Source organism: Vipera ursinii (genome assembly GCF_947247035.1).
Source record: "Vipera ursinii genome assembly, chromosome: 1".
In the NCBI taxonomy this organism is placed as follows: Eukaryota; Metazoa; Chordata; class Lepidosauria; order Squamata; family Viperidae; genus Vipera; species Vipera ursinii.
The window spans coordinates 176265456-176283546 of NC_139512.1; the positions used below are offsets into that span (position 1 = coordinate 176265456).

The 18091-nt window shown below is 38.1% G+C and overlaps 1 protein-coding gene across 5 annotated transcripts in view; it reads left to right on the forward strand.

Annotated features, from left to right (window-relative positions):
• The window catches only part of ABI2 (abl interactor 2), a 61630-nt gene that overhangs the window by 21177 nt on the left and 22362 nt on the right, over window positions 1-18091 (forward strand). For all 5 annotated transcript variants that reach the window (XM_083367159.1, XM_083367156.1, XM_083367157.1 and 2 more), the window contains exons 2-3: window positions 11121-11288; window positions 12256-12432. In XM_083367159.1, coding sequence (XP_083223285.1) covers window positions 11121-11288; window positions 12256-12432 — 345 coding nt within the window. The remainder of the gene's footprint in view (window positions 1-11120; window positions 11289-12255; window positions 12433-18091) is intronic.

Consider the following 18091-nt stretch of genomic DNA (forward strand, 5'->3'; position numbering starts at 1 on the left):
CTTGGGGGTGTGTGTGAAAGCCCTAATAAGCAGGCATATACATAGAATGAAGGCTACTGCTAAGCTTGTAAGCCGCCCTGAGTCTTCGGAGAAGGGCGGGATATAAATGGAATTTAAAAATAAATAAATAAATAAAGTAAATACATTAACAGTGAATCAACAATTTTCTTGATTTGGTGCAAATTTTACATGTAAATAATTGTGTCTAAATTCTGCACCCAAGCAGAAGGTATATTTCTGACGTGAATGATTCTACATTGTAAAACAATTGAAAGTAAAGATACTTTTCATTGAAGTGAGGAGCAGAATGCCTGAAATTGTGTTGCCCTAGAAATTTCATAGAGGTTCCTTCCATGTAGAAAACTCTTAACTTATGCTGTAGTTTATCATGCTTGACAAATGTGTAAATATTTTTTTTTATTGGACAGCAGGTTGCAGGAAACTAATTGCTCACCGCTTGTACCAGATGAAAATAGATGTGATTATTTTGAATGCATATAAACATTCTGCATATTGACAGAAACTTACTCAAAATTACAATGAGCATTCACTCATGATTTAAATACTGCTTACAAAAGCTATGAACATCCTGTGTGGATCATAGATTTTAAATTGAGGCAATCCCTAGTTCAGTGATGGACGTATGACACATGTGTCATAGGTGACACTCCATATTGATTTTGGTGACACACAAGGCCTCTGGAGTCTGGAAATTGCGCAAGACGTCAGGTACCTAGAGTCTCCCCAATGTACATGAGAATGAGATGTGCTTTCCCACTCTTTTCAGAAGCTGCAAGGTTACCCAAGGGCATTTTCTGAAGTTTCTAGACCTCACACGGCCCAGAGCTGCCTTGGGATAGGCATTTAGAAAAATATCTATTAAGTTCATATCTATGTGTTTGGAAGCCAGGAAATATACAATGTAATCACAGAGTAGTTTGGATGCCTGAACTTGCCAGTTCATTTAGTTCATGCTTTCATGTTATCCACCGCTGCGAAACTAGCTCCATGCATGCTGGTTAATGCCATTATGTGGTGTCATGTACATGTCCCGATCTTTGGGTGTTACTGGGGCTAACTGCTGCTCCCAGTTTGGCCCTGGCTCCGGTCTTAGGTCAGTCACAATCTTTGCAGCCCAGCTCTCACTGGACTGTATTTATAAGTATGTATGTATGTATGTATGTATGTATGTATGTATGTATGTATTAAATAATAAATTTAAATAATGTATTACCCCTCCCTCCCTCTGTGTGTGTGAGAGAAGGAGAGAGAGAAAGATAAAGTATGACATGCCAGCAGAGTCAGGTCAGGCATTTTCTGAATTTTTGACACACCGAGTCAAAAGATTTATCATCACTGCGCTACTTCTAATGTGGATCCAGATTTCAGGATCAGTGTAACTCAGTCTTAACATTTTCTGAGTGCTGTTACACTATTTTTAAGTAACTCAACATTCATGAAACATTTTTCATTGGAAACAGCATCATCAAGTTTGGCATCTATCTGTATAAATGATTGTTGTACAAAAAGAAAAATATGAATAATTGTTAGAAATAGATTCTTTTTGGAATACATTTAAATAATTATTTTTTTTGTTCATAAAATTAATACCAGTAAAAATTGGTAAAAATTAATACCAACAAGAACTTGCAAATATTTCATAACTTGCATTAACTTCAAATAACCTAATGTTTTCTACAGTTTGTTGGTATTTTCCTTGAATACATTTTTATTTTATTTGGAAAACTAAGGTAAAATACAAACACACACACACAGACCCAAATTTACAAAAATAAGACAAAGACAAAGCATTAGAAAAGAAAAAAGGTGCAAAGACAAAAACAAAACGCACACATAGAATCCCCTCCTGGTTGACTACTGATAAATATATTGGAACAATATTAGTTTCCCCCCCTTGCGAAGCAGGCCCAAAATTTATAAACTTCTACCTTTATTTGCCCCCTTTATGGATTACTGCCTTGTCGTGGCGAAGGGGCTTGCGTAATTCAATGAAGCTATGAGCTATGCCGTGCAGGGCCACCCAAGACGGACAGGTCATAGCAGAGAGTTCTGACAAAACGTGATCCACTGGAGAAGGAAATGGCAAGCCACTCCAGTATCTTTGCCATGAAAATCCTATGGACAGTACCAAAAGGCAAAACGATATGATGCTGGAAGATGAGCCCCTCAGGTCGGAAGGCGTCCAGTATGCTACTGGGGAAGAGCAGAGGGCTAGTACTAGTAGCGCCAGAAAGAATGAAGCGACTGGGCCAAAGCTGAAAGGATGTTCAGCTGTGGATGTATCTGGTGGTGAAAGGAAAGTCCGATGCTGTAAAGATTTTTTCTGCATAGGAACCTGGAATGTAAGATCCATGAATCAAGGCAAGCTGGACATGGTCAAACAAGAGATGACAAGACTGAACATCGACATCTTAGGAATCAGCAAACTAAAATGGACAGGGATGGGTGAATTTAATTCAGATGATCATCAGGTATACAAGAATCCCTCAGAAGAAATGGAGTAGCCTTCATAGTCAATAAAAGAGTAGGAAAAGCAATACTGGGATACAATCCCCCAAATGACAGAACGATCTCAGTTCGAATCCAAGGCAAACCATTCAATATCACAGTAATCCAAGTCTATGCCCCAACCACCGGTGCTGAAGAGGATGAAATTGACCAGTTCTATGAAGCCTTACAGCACCTTATAGAACTAACACCAAAAAACGATGTCCTTATCATCATGGAGGATTGGAATGCTAAGGTTGGAAGCCAAAAGATAACCAGAATAACAGGCAAGTTTGGCCTTGGAGTACAAAATAAAGCAGGGCACAGGCTGATAGAATTTTTTCAAGAAAATACAATGGTCATAGCAAACACTCTTTTCCAACAACTCGAGATGGCTCTACACATGGACATCACCAGACGTCAACACAGAAATCTGATTTACTATGTGCTCTGCAGCCAAAGATGGAGAAGCTCTATATAGTCAATAAAAACAAGACCAGGAGCTGACTGTGGCTCAGACCATGAGCATCTCCTTGCAAAGTTTAGGCTTAAACTGAAGAAAGTAAGGAAAAGCACTAGGCCACCCAGGTATGAATAAATCATATCTCTGTTGAATATACAGTAGAGGTAACAAATAGATTTAAGGAATTAGATCTGATAGACAGAGTGCCTGAAGAACTATGGATGGAGGTTCGCAACATTGTACAAGAGGTAGCAACTAAAACTATCCCAAAGAAAAAGAAATGCAAGAAAGCAAAACGGCTGTCTGAGGAAGCTTTGCAAATAGCTGAGGAAAGGAGGGAAGCGAAAGACAAGGGAGAAAAAGAAAGATACGCCCAATTGAATGCAGAATTCCAGAGAATAGCTAGAAGAGATAAGAATGCCTTCTTAAATGAACAGTGCAAAGAAATAGAAGAAAACAATAGAATAGGGAGGACTAGAGATCTCTTCAGGAAAACTGGAGAGATGAAGGGAACGTTTCATGCAAAAATGGGCATGATAAAGGATCAAAATGGCAGGGACCTAACAGAGGCAGAAGAGATTAAGAAGAGGTGGCAAAATTACACAGAACAACTATACAAGAACGAGCTTAACGTCCCTGATAACCACGATAAGGTGGTCACTGACCTCGAGCCAGACATCCTTGAATGTGAAGTGAAGTGAATCTTAGAAAAGCTGAGCAACAACAAAGCTAGTGGAAGTGACAGTATTCCGGCTGAGCTATTCAAAATCTTAAAAAACAATGCAGTAAAAGTGTTACACTCAATTTGCCAGCAAATTTGGAAAACTCAACAGTGGCCACAGGATTGGCCACTGGATCAGTTTACATTCCAATTCCAAAGAAAGGCAGTGCCAAAGAATGTTCAAACTATCGGACTATTGCATTCATTTCACATGCTAGTAAAGTTATGCTTAAAATCCTACAAGCTAGACTTCAGCAGTATGTGGATCGAGAACTACCAGAAGTACAGGCAGGATTTCGAAGAGGCAGAGGAACTAGAGATCAAATTGCCAACATACGCTGGATCATGGAGAAAGCTAGGGAGTTCCAGAAAAACATCTACTTCTGCTTCATTGACTATGCTAAAGCCTTTGATTGTGTGGATCATAACAAACTGTGGCAAGTTCTTAAAGAGATGGGAGTACCAGACCATCTTATTTGTCTCTTGAGAAACCTATATGCGGGTCAAGAAGCAACAGTGAGAACTGGACACGGAACCATTGATTGGTTCAAAATTGGAAAAGGAGTCCGGCAAGACTGTATACTGTCGCCCTGCCTATTTAACTTATATGCAGAGCACATCATGAGAAAGCCAGAGCTAGATGAATCAAAAGTTGGAATTAAGATTGCTGGAAGAAATATCAACAACCTAAGATATGCAGATAATACCACTCTAATGGCAGAAAGTGAAGAAGAACTAAAGAGCCTCTTGTTGCGAGTGAAGAAGGAGAGTGCAAAACTTGGGTTGAAACTTAACATTAAGAAAACCAAGATCATGGCATCCGGCCCTCTCAATTCCTGGCAAATGGAGGTAATCACATATTTTATTTTCCTGGGCTCCAAGATCACTGCAGATGGGGTATGTAGCCAAGAAATTAAAAGATGCTTGCTCCTGGGGAGGAAAACAATGGCAAATCTAGACAGCACACTAAAAAGCAGAGACATCACCCTGTCAACAAAAGTGCATATAGTCAAGGCTATGTTCTTCCCAGTTGCAGTGTATGGCTGTGAAAGTTGGACCATAAGAAAGGCTGAGTGCCAAAGAATTGAGGCCTTTGAACTATGGTGCTGGAGAAGACTTGGACTGCAAGGCGATGAAACCGGTCAGTCCTAGAGGAGATCAACCCTGACTGCTTTTTAGAAGGCCAGATCCTGAAGTTGAAACTCAAATACTTTGGCCACCTAATGAGAAGGAAGGACTCACTGGAGAAGAGCCTAATGCTGGGAAAGATTGAGGGCAATAGAAGAAAGGGACGACAGAGAATGAGGTGGCTGGATGGAGTCACTGAAGCAGTAGGCGTGAGCTTAAATGGACTCCAGAAGATGGTAGAGGACAGGAAGGCCTGGAGGAACATTGACCATGGGGTCACGATCGGACACAACTTCACAGCTAACAACAACAACAGCCTTTATTTGCAAACCAATTTGACCTGTCATCTATTTATTATATAAATATAAAGGCATAGTAGTTAAAAGGTGAACCAGCAGCAAAGTTAAACTTCAAAGCCCTCTGTTAACAATCTATTATTGTATTTAAGTCCTAAAAAGTCTACAATGGCTTATCGTAAATCACCATTATCATTATCCTGATCCATCTGGGATCAAACACCCTCATTTGTTTCTTAATAGTAAAACTTTTCCTTAAGATTTTGTTTGCTAGCTTTCCCAACAGTTCTGTCTAATTCCCCCAAAACATAAATCTCTGTTGTTGATCCATTTCCCCCAAAAAGTCCAGGCCAAATTGTTTTTCAGTTTAATACAGTAAGTTCATTCCTTGGTCACCATGAATCGTTTTAAAGTCCAGTTCATCACTAATCGATTCTGTTAGCTCCAAATAGGTAAAATCCATATTCTCTTCAGCCTTCTCCAACAAACCTGCAGTTTCCAAAGTTCCTTCTCCTCCAAATCTGCCAACAGCAATTTAGATTCCAACCCATCCAGTTGCGAGTTTGCTTTGGCTACAGTTGCTTGTGTTTGGATATCGTCTTTAAGTTGATTGACAGCTCTTATTATACAGTATTATCAAACCTTTTACCAAAGTTTTTGATACGAACTTGTAGTGTTCTTTTTTGAAAGGCTTCCGAGACGATTTTAAGTTGGTACATTGTTTGCATTTTTTAATATAACCCATTCACAACCAAATATAAACGATTCATTTCACAGAGAGGGGAGTTAGATATACTGTAACAAAGTAGCCACAGAGAAAGTTGAGATGATATTTCTCACAATAAAGAAAGATGGAGAAAAAAGAGAAAATTTGTATGAAGCATTATAAAATTAAGACCAGAGCTTTTTAAAAGTTAAAAAAATGCAAAATTCCTTTAGTAAAAATCCAATGCGAATGAAAATCCAAACAAGTCACGTTCATTACCCAGGAAATCTCTGTCGACGTCCGTATGGAGAAAGCTAAAGTACTTTGGAACAGCACAGTGAAAAAACGTTAAAGAATTCACGTTAAAATCCAGCAAGGGGTTAAAGTAAATCAGCCTTCAACCAGTCAATTAGCCTTAAAGGGAAAAAAAACAGGATAAAAAAGAAAATTTAAACTATGCAGTAAAAACACAGGTGTGCTTAAAAAGGCTGAACAGCGGAAAGATGGAGAGCTGATTTTCGGATTGCTCCTACCGGGAAATGCAATCCTCAAGATTCCTTTTCCCAGGAGGGTCCATGGTCATCTTTTTTTTTTAAAATTCCATTTATATCCCGCCCTTCTCCGAAGACTCAGGGCGGCTTACAAGCTTAGCAGTAGCCTTCATTCTATGTATATGCCTGCTTATTAGGGCTTTCATACACACACCCAAGCGGCATTATTACAAAGTCAGCTTATTGCCCCCAACAATCTGGGTCCTCATTTTACCTACCTCGGAAGGATGGAAGGCTGAGTCAACCTTGAGCCTGGTGGGATGCGAACCTGCACTAATTGCAGGCAGCTGGTGTTACTTAAGGAGGCATTAGCCCACTGCTCCACCAAGGCTCTTAGGGTTGTTCCTAGCTGCTCCCATTCAGATATAGGTACTTGGCTGCCAAAGAATGTGCTTAGATGGCAAAATCAACTGTTAGTTGGCAGGAGAAACAAATCCCTCCACTGCTCAGTACATCATCTTGGGGGGAAGTTCGGATTGTCAGTAGTTTCAGTTATGTATTATTGCTTGTGCATTTGTGCTTTCAAAAACTTAGTTTTTTTATCATTGTAGCGTAGCCCATTCTAGTAGCATTTAGAGCAGTAAATGATAATTAAATAACAGTGTTTGCCTAGGCTGTGCTTCAGTTTGAATATACCAGGGGTCGGCAACCTAAAAAAGAAAAAGAGCCACTGGGAACCGGTTCCATCACAAATTAAAAAAAGAGGGAGCCGCGTGCGTGTGTCCATGCACGCGCATGCGCAAAAAGGTTTTTTGCGCATGCGCGGACGCACGCGGCTGCCATTTTTTAAAAAATGAGATGGAACCGGTTCCCGGTTGCCCGACGGCGACGGCCCGTCTGCAAAGCTGCCGCTTTCGGCAGCTTTGCAGACGGGCCCGTGGCAGCTTCCTCAAAGAGCGGCGCCCCTGCCCATTCCGAGAGGTGCGCGCGCACCTCTCCGAACGACCGGAGGTGCGCGCGTACCTCCGCGCGAATGGGCAGCGGTGCCGCTCTTTGAGGAAGCTGCCGCGGCCCGTCTTGTGAAGCTGCCGAAAGCGGCAGCTTCCTGAAAGAGCGGCACCGCTGCCCGTTCGCGCGGAGGTACGCGCGCACCTCCCCAAAGGTTTGGGGAGGTGCGCGCGCAACTCCGGTCGTTCGGAGAGGTGCGCGCGCACCTCTCGGAATGGGCAGGGGCGCCGCTCTTTCAGGAAGCTGCCGCGGCCCGTCTGCTAAGCTGCCGCTTTCGGCAGCTTCACAAGACGGGCCGCGGCAGCTTCCTGAAAGAGCGGCACCGCTGCCCGTTCACGCGGAGGTACGCGCGCACCTCCCCAAAGGTTTGGGGAGGTGCGCGCGCAACTCCGGTCGTTCGGAGAGGTGCGCGCGCACCTCTCGGAATGGGCAGGGGCGCCGCTCTTTCAGGAAGCTGCCGCGGCCCGTCTGCTAAGCTGCCGCTTTCGGCAGCTTCACAAGACGGGCCGCGGCAGCTTCCTGAAAGAGCGGCACCGCTGCCCGTTCGCGCGGAGGTACACGCGCACCTCCCCAAAGGTTTGGGGAGGTGCGCGCGCAACTCCGGTCGTTCGGAGAGGTGCACGCGCACCTCTCGGAATGGGCAGGGGCGCCGCTCTTTCAGGAAGCTGCCGCGGCCCGTCTGCTAAGCTGCCGCTTTCGGCAGCTTCACAAGACGGGCCGCGGCAGCTTCCTGAAAGAGCGGCACCGCTGCCCATTCGCGCAGAGGTACGCGCGCACCTCCCCAAAGGTTTGGGGAGGTGCGCGCGCAACTCCGGTCGTTCGGAGAGGTGCGCGCGCACCTCTCGGAATGGGCAGGGGCGCCGCTCTTTCAGGAAGCTGCCGTGGCCCGTCTGCTAAGCTGCCGCTTTCGGCAGCTTCACAAGACGGGCCGCGGCAGCTTCCTGAAAGAGCGGCACCGCTGCCCATTCGCGCGGAGGTACGCGCGCACCTCCCCAAAGGTTTGGGGAGGTGCGCGCGCAACTCCGGTCGTTCGGAGAGGTGCGCGCGCACCTCTCGGAATGGGCAGGGGCGCCGCTCTTTCAGGAAGCTGCCGCGGCCCGTCTGCTAAGCTGCCGCTTTCGGCAGCTTCACAGACGGGCCGCGGCAGCTTCCTGAAAGAGCGGCACCGCTGCCCATTCGCGCGGAGGTACGCGCGCACCTCTCCAAAGGTGTGGGGAGGTGCGCGTGCACCTCTCCAAACGGGCGGTGCCACTCTCCATTTGGAGAGGTGCGCGCGCACCACTGCCCGTTGGAAGAGGTGCGCGCGCACCGGGCGGCTGGGAGCCGCAAGAGACGGCTCAAAGAGCCGCATGCGGCTCCGGACCGCAGGTTGCCGACCTGTGGAATATACCTAGCACTATTAAGCTGATAGTATGCAATGCAGGAAAGCTGAATTCTTAATTTTATTTGCTTTGCTGATTGTACAGTAACATTTTTTGTCAGAATTTATCTGGATGTAGTTGTCAAATTAAAGACAACTTGTGTTCCCTCTCCTCTTTTTGGACAATTATGCACATTTCCAAAGAAAAGACTGGGCCACAAGGCTCTTAACTTTTTATATGTAATATATAATTATATTTCACTTTGCCATATTTCATTTTCCATTTGAAAAAAGTGAGTGAGTTTATGCAAGAGATTGGTGGGTATCAAGGAATTCTCAATAACAAATTCCTGTGTATTACTGGAGAGTTTTAAACTTTTCTTTTTTGTCTCTTTGGCTAAGATTATGTGTAGTATAGAAAAGTTCTATAACTTCTCTGACAAATGATGTGGATGGAATTGACTATAAGATGTTCTTTGATGTCTTTTTAGAAAAAATAAAGAGTAAACAAAATAGAATAAGTTGAACATGTAATTTTAAAAATAACAAAATTATATTTTTATATAAATTATGCAACATTTCGGGGGCAAGATGGATAAAAAAGGAGAAACCCTTGCTAATACAATCTGAACTAGGGAAATTTTCACCTCAAAACCGCATTATGGCTTTTTTGAGAGAGTTATCCTTTATAAGTTAACCTCTTGTAGGAAATCCGCCTTTTCCGACTTCCTGCTTCAAAGATATGCTTGTGTCTGGCATATGGCCAGTGATTTGTGAAAGACTTAATTTTCATCATTGTCAAGTTAGATAGTATAATGTTTAAAAATGTAAATATTGTTTCCATTTTCTAGATTCTAATACAAGTTTTAAAGGGGCTAAGCATTTTTATTTAGAGTCTAACCCTTTCTTTAAAAAAGGGAATTTTGCCATCTTTGGTGAATATTATATTAAAAATATTTTATATTGGGGTTATTTTTATTGTGACAAACACATTAGTGATAGTATATACTGAGAGTGTGTTAAAAGTGATCAATGAGATTTGACATTGTTGAATGTTATTTCAGTCATATTGTTTTTACAATATACAGTATTTCCATTGCCCAGCTATAATACATTTGCAAATCTAATGATGAAGATTATTCCTTGTTTTTCAATAGTTTGCACCAGTTATATAAAATGTAGGACAGAGCTTGTAGAAAAAGTCTGATACACGCATTATTATGATTGATTTCATCTGTGAAATTTATGAAAATTTCATAAAAGTAAAAGCTACTTACTTGGTCCCCAATGAAGGAAAAATTCCAACACATCAATAGTCCTTCAATTTCACATTTATGCCCCCTCCTGAATTGAAAAATTGTACTTATATTTGTTAGCAAAATGCTCAGATATTTGGGGTTTTTTTATTCAAATTGAAAACTACCCTTAAATATCAAAATAGTCTGATTTTCTTAGGATGATTTGGGCATGGTTTGAGAAACTGCTAGAAAATGAACTGGAAGGATGGCTGGCAGTAGGTTTGATTTGTTGATTTTGAGTCCAACTCAAAAAGGCCCAACTAGCTCATCTTTAATAATACCAGCCCATGCTATTTTGGCATCTGAGTCAAAGTAGAGCTCTGTTCCTGTTACTGATCCAGCCACAGGCCCATCCATCTGGAGCGTCAAGAATCACTCTCATCTCATCCATAAAAAGCTTTGAAAAATCAGATATTTCTTGGCTGTCTTTGCCATTTCAACTTATGTGTCTTGTTCAATGGTGAACAGCTTGTACATCCGGGCACTCCAGGTAGGTTGCAGTTCTGGAATATGACAGCACTGGAGGATAATGGGTTCCTGGTAGCTTCACGTTTGATTCTTCTCAAATCTGGCAGTTAATGTGCGTCTTTTTTCTCAACATGTTTCTTGCAACTCTGTTGACTATTTGCAACAAAACATTTGATGGTTCTGTAATCATGCCTCAATATCTTATCAATTTCAAGAGTGCTGCATCCCTCTGAAAGACTTTTTTTGCCCCATTTTGCCTGAGGAAAAGAAGCTGCCTAATAATTATGCACACCTTGATATAGGGTGTTGATCTCCTTAGGCCACACATTCCTCATTACACAAATACACATCAGGATATGCTTATATCCACTAAGCATTCAAGTTTATACAGCTTGGAGGTGGAAAATATGCTTGACAATGATATGGTCAAAATACTCACTTGCCTAATAATTGTGCACACACAGTGTATGGCAGTTTTTCCTTTAATCCAGTTCCTTGATTTTTTTCTCAACTTTTTTAATGCCAGCAATTTATATAATAAAACACCATGAAAGAACAATTTGACCTAGGAAAGAAATTGTGGGAAATGACTATAATATGTTTACTGGCTTAAAAAGATGCACAGGATGTATATGAAAAATGTACAGTTCTGATTGATTATTTTTTTCTTTAGTCACCAGATAAACAACGGGCTTTAGAAGAAACCAAAGCATATACAACCCAGTCCTTAGCTAGTGTAGCCTATCTGATCAACACTTTGGCAAATAATGTTCTGCAAATGCTGGATATCCAGGCCTCCCAGCTTAGGCGGATGGAATCTTCAATCAACCACATTTCACAAGTAAGATAATGTATTTAGTCACTTTATATTTAAGGCCCAGTGTAATACAGTGAATATTACACTGTTTCATGTAGGCAGATACAATCTGCTGTCTTTTAGTTTTTATGGAAAATATAATTATTTTTCTTGAAGGAAATGAAATGCCCACTTTTTCAAAACTTCTAGAAATAAAGAAATCTTCATTAGACAGAATTTTACCATGTAAAATTCATACTTGAAATGTATTATTATTGGCAACAAATGCTGAATAATACTATTTTATTATTTCCTTAGGATGTTTTGCTAAAAATTTTTAATCTAAATTGCCAGTTTCGCAAAATGTTCAATTATGGCAATGAGTTCATTCGGACCTGCAGCCTTGAAAAAAATTCTACAACCTGAAGATATAATTTTTTCCATGACACTGTCTCACATTAGATAAAAACAATATTAGGAAGCATAAAATTATTCCTTTCATTCCAGGAAGTCCATATTGGGGACAGTAAGTGAAAGTAGTATTTTGCACAGTTGTATCTAATGTTAAATTTCTGTAAAGATCTGAGAGAGCAGCAGACCTAGGTATTTATAATACAAGGTAATCAATGTACAGAAGGAATCCTTGATGTAACACTATTAATCATATAGAATGATTCATGTACACATAGAATGGCTCATATTTCTAGAAGGAATATCTCTTCACTTAATGGTAGGGAAAATGCATCTTATGAAAATGTAAGTTATTATTTTTAATTATCAAACTACAATTATAATTTGTACTTTAAAAGAATTTGTTTTTTATCTTTAATTAATAATATAGCATTAGTATAGGGACTGTTCTGTATAACTCAGAAGTTTTTGTATGAAATTAAATTTGTTTTATGATACCAAAAGAAATAAAACATGTAACAATTGTAGCTGTTTTGTTTAATGATATTTAATGATGATTTTTAAAAAATCCTTATAACGTATATATTCATTCTGCCTGCAGACAGTTGATATACACAAGGAAAAAGTGGCTAGAAGAGAAATTGGCATCTTGACTACGAACAAGAACACTTCAAGAACTCACAAAATCATTGCGCCAGCCAACTTGGAGCGACCTGTTCGTTATATCAGGAAACCTATTGATTATACAATTCTTGATGATATTGGTCATGGGGTAAAGGTAAGTGGTGAGATGAAATAATTCAAATGTATTAATCTGCCTGTATGTTTTAAGAATGCAAAAATGTTTGTCTGGAGAGGCTCCCTTGCATTCTCCAATTACTCCAATTACTAGCATGGTTTGTTTACCTTTTATATTATTGATCCTGTAATGTATTGTTCTTTGTGTCTCAATGAGCAAAAAATAAAATTCATTTGTGCCCTCTTGATTTTGATTTGGTACAAGCAGTACTGACTGACAACGTAATACTTCTTTTCGGTTTGCTTGTGAACTAAAATCTTATTATAATACTACTGCAAGCATGATATTAATCTTTCCTTTGGTCAGACCAATTTATTTATATTTGTTGTATGGATTTGTCTGCTGCCTACTCTCTTGATTCTAGACTCAGTTAATTCCAGACTTGCATAATAAGCAAAATTAATCTTTGAATATCCTTTTAAAACAGAAAAGTAAGATAAACCATAAAAATATCTGGGATCTACTGGGTATGTGGCTGTAACAACACCTATGATTTAAGTGTTGCTAAATTACAGATAGAATTACATATTAAATTTGTATGCATGCACTGTGTAGCTGCACATTTAATTGCATGCGTAAAGTTTGTTCATTTATTGCATGCGTCTCTGGAACATAACCTTAAAATATGTGAAGTAATTAAAAGATGTGAAAATACCAATAAGAAGAAAAAAGTTAATATGAAAAGAAACAATTTACAGTACCTGCAGCATTTTCAGCCAGCATAGTAGCAGAAATGACAAAATAATATGAAGTGGTATTTTCTGGGGAATTATTTGCCTTGCAAAGAAATGCATTTGTTTGTGAAGTTCTTCTTGAACTAAGTATATTACTGTTTACTTCACAATCCAGAATGTAATGATTCAGATTCTTCGGTGAAGCTTGTGAAATTTGAAATATATTTAAATCCATCTTCAGTGAAAACATTTACTGTGTTGATTATAATATAAAACTATTCTGAAAGTGCACAATAACCTTTGATGAAATTCTCACTTTAAACATTAGTGAATTTCCTAAATATTGCATGCATAGGACAGTCATATTGTGAAGATGATGCATAGAATAAACTACAATTATTTTTCTTATAGTTATCATGTCTCCAGGTTCTATAAAACAAATACCGAGAGTTTCTGTAGCTGTTAACACAACATTCGGATTGTAGAAATAACATAGCACCTTTGATTTATGGGATAGCATGTTTGGTTCTGTTTTTCTTTCAATATAGCCATCCCGGAGACAAACAATAATCAAATATGTGCATGTCAGTTTGCACTATCTGAAAGAATATCTGAAACGCAAGGTTAATTTGTAAGAACAATAACAGAAATATATGTGATATGTTGTATCATCTTTGGTAATAATTATGAGTTCTATCTAATATCAAAACAGTTCATTCCTGTTCTTCCTTGTACACTCTAAATCTGTTCTGGAATATTCATTAATGCTCTGGAGCACATTAAGGAGTGTGAATTGTTCACACAGAAAAAGGAAATCTGCTTTGCCAACAATTTCTCTTGTGCTGGTGGATAGACTGATTAAATGCAGTTCACTGCCCCTACCTACAAGATAATGGTAATGAATAGTGGAGGTAATGACTTAATAAAACCTAATCTTAAGGGAGCATACAGGCCATTAATTTAATTATTCTGTAACATGAATGCTATAAATAAAAAACCAGAATAAAAGTACTTAGAAATAAAAAATTATTTGCGGAAAATGATACAGTCAGAACAGGTTTTGATAATGCCCTACTTTACCTGTGCAAAGCAGCAAGTCTTAAACAAAAGCTGTGCCCAGTTTATAAGTTACTTGTGAAACCTGTTTGAGAACCCTGGTTCAGAGAGCATGCTGTGTGCTCCAAAGCATCTATTTCTCTTCAAATCTGAAGTGTTGCAAAGCCCTGTTGTGTGACAAGCTGCTAGGTTTTTTTTAATCAAGTGAAGGATTTTAATTTGAGAGTAGCTTTATAATATAAATGGGCAAGGGGTATGTACTTCAACAGAATATTTAATAGATTTAGCAATAGAAGAATAGATAAACAGCAAATCAGTTATAGCTGAATGCATTCCTTCAAACGAGGTGTTTCAGAACATAATTATAGAATCACGTATAAAGAATCTGCTTTTGATTTATTAAAACAGCTGTGTCCTTTTGTACACTTGTGGCTGTTTCAGAAGCTGTTCTCAGTTGTCTCTGAATGTGTGTGCATGCAAGCCAAAAAGCAACAGGAAGTGGCTTGGTTTGTGCAAGTATATATAGAGTTAGCTGGCACAGTAGGTATGTGAGCCTGGAAAAAGATACCACTATTTTAATGATCCAAAGAGAGCTTTGTTCTAGCATGGATTGAACCACTTTCTTCTGAAGGATTTTCACAGCCCTAAAATCTATATTGGGTGAACTTCTTTTCTCAGTATTTTATAGCATGTATGAGATTAATGAATATGCTACATGTGCAAAATAATAATTTAGAATTCAATTTATCATTGTTATTTGTTAACAAATTTGTTAACAAATTCTGTTAATGTTTTAAAACGTTATTCATTTTGAAAACCTTTATTCATAACACCTTCTGCTTTAATCACTCTTTCTACGATCTATTGATACATTATTTAGTTGATGCTAAGTGCTTAACTTTTCTTTTTCCCTTCTTTCTTCATATCCTGAAATTTCAACTAACCTTTCAATGCTTTTCTTCCTTACCTCTTTTATTTGCTTCATTTATGCATTAAGTGGTTGCTTAGATTTAAGGTAAGAAACATCAGGGCTGGATTTCATTCTTATATTTGAGACTATTACATATGGGGAGCATGTTGTTTCTTGCCAAGCTCATAGGAAGAAAGTAATCTTTAATATGTTTCTTGAATCTTAAAAATATGCTAGATGCTGAAAGAACTAGAAAACTAGCAAGGCCTTCAGCAATCACATTTTACATGTAAAAATATAAGTTTGTGACGGATCTTCTCTCCCCCTGTGTAATAATATATTATTATTTATATGATGTGATTTGATCTCATTCATGAGCCAAGTTTGAATTTGCAAACTTATTTTATTTTGCAAAATCAAATATAACTTGGGGCATGTTTGTTTTATATGTTTTTAAGTTATACTACCAATTATTAAGCAAATTTTTGAACTGCTACACCAGTCCTACTATTAGGCTAGTGTTGCAGATCTGTATATTGTAGTTCCTTTGGAAATATATACGTTTATATAGATTCTGCTGTGTTTTGTTGTCTTCATTATATATAGTAAGATTTAAGGTTACTTTTTATGTTCTGAGTATTTTTATATTTAAACTACATTCATAACCAATGTGTTTACAGTTAAGTAATATAGAACAGAAAAATGTGTGCCTCAAGTCCATGTGAAATCAACTTCTTGAATGCACAGAGCTAATTGTCTACAAATTAGATAATTGAGTGGACAGAGTCATACAACAAAAAATTCTTCCCTTGTTTTTTTTTGAGGGGGGGGAATATAAAGTAGGAGTCAATATAACAATATTATAAGTACCAAAATGACTCTCCTAATTATCCTGAGCCCTTTGATGATACTTTATAAGTAACCGTTGTTGCTTTAAGAATGTGAGCAGTCCCCATGAAATTCAACCCAGTGCTGGTAATTCGTCCCTTGTGGGTGACCATAAGAGATGTAGATGAAAAATGAAGGGACAGTAGAGTCCCTAAAGTTGTGCTGAATTGAACATGATGGGATTTACATACTAAGTAGCATGTACTGCCAACTTTGGCTTGTTTACATAGTGACTTTTATCATGTAATTAAATAGTATGTGCAGAGTTAAGTTCTGTACTGTGCTAACTATAATGTTCAGCTCACTTAAATGTACTGTAGTTTACAGAGTTCTTATGAGTCTAAAGTGGGATCCTCCTTAGGGATATTACTGTATCCTTGCCTCTGGAGGAGTTGGAGATTTAATAATGTGGAAATTGATTTTAAAAAAAGACAGTATAACTGATGACAAGAAATTGGACTTATGCCAAACACATCTTTGTTTTGAACATTAGTTAAGTTGAGCACTGTGTTCAAATTTTTTGTTTTATTCATGCCTTAGCAGATAAATATTTTGATGGCAAGGTATTGAATATTTGCATTCCTCTTTGTGGCATTTTGCCATTTTTTCTGAAAGTGAATACAGATTCACAATTGACAATGTTAAATGTCAATGTATTACATATCTAACAAATATCTGAAAGCCAGTCTACCAAAAATAAGAATAAGGAGGACTTATTTACTTCTGAGGTAATCTATAAAAGCTGCACATCAGCAATAGGCACAGACATAACTGTCTCATATGGTCTTTACTAAGGTCACCAAAACCACTATTAATTTCCCTCTATATTGCTGATGTTGTGAGGAATAGTGAAGCAACTCGTATGCATTTACACTTGTTGGAAGATTTTTAGAATAATCTTAGAATATATTTGGTAATCCCGAATTCCTATTTCCGTATATTTGGCACTGATTCCCTGGATATTGTATATAGATAATCTAAAATTACCAAATATTCTGCATATGTTAACTATTCTAAAGTATTGACAATCTTGTTTAATTTGATGCCATCCAAATATTAGATACCGCATCCATCACCTCCTGGTTTCATAGCATTCCATTATAACGGTAGCTGCAGAATGCCATGCTTCTTGGACTTTTAGATAGATCCCGAAGCTTTAAACTGTAGGGTGTCCCATAAATTTACAGACGCTGTGAATGCATTATTAGTGTTGCTTTTATGGTAAAGAAATATTGTTGAATAACTTTCCAACGGCCATGTTAAATCCTAATTCTTAAACCTAGATTGACTCACACTCTAGTGATTCCTTCACTTAGTGAGCTTTTTTCTTATCTACAGAGAAATCATCACAATTTCTATCTTATTTATGATTGATAAAAATCCCGTTTATTTCATAAAACGTTCTGTTGAACATGAGACATTTACTTCCTTATACCTTGAATTTATAGCATCATTTATATAATTTGATTTACTGATATGATCAGTAAAATTAACCAAAAAATTGAGGTAATTAGTGCACTAATTATAACTTGGTTTTTTTGGTATTTACTGTTAAGTGAGGATAATATTTTATTTTTTTACAGTCTTGTATACTATTTATTTTATTTGTAAATTCCTGCAACACAATTATACATTAAAATATTCATGGTAAAAATAATTAAGAACAAAAATTAATAATATCCCAGCAACATAATAAATATAAATGTAAATATTTATCTTTTGCTGCATAGCGCATCATAATATGGTTTCTAGAAGAATTAAATTTTTAGAAGCTTCCAAAACCGCAGTGAAATCAGTGTGAATTTAATGTTAAAATTATATTCAATATGCAATGCTTACGAAACCCATTTCAATATATTTTTAATTTAAATATTGGATTATTTATCCTATAAGCTCAGAATGAACTGTCCCTTCAGAAGCTACATGCTTGAAATTTCCATTGCCCTTTGAATGTATGATGTTAGTGATATAACACAGTTTATTTCTGTTGTGGCTTCAACAATCTTAAATAATTGTAACAAAAATTAAATTTAGTACCTGTTCTTTGGGTCAAATTCATGCCAAAAAAGAATTCTCCTATCTCAATGATTCTTGGAGAAATGGCTTATCA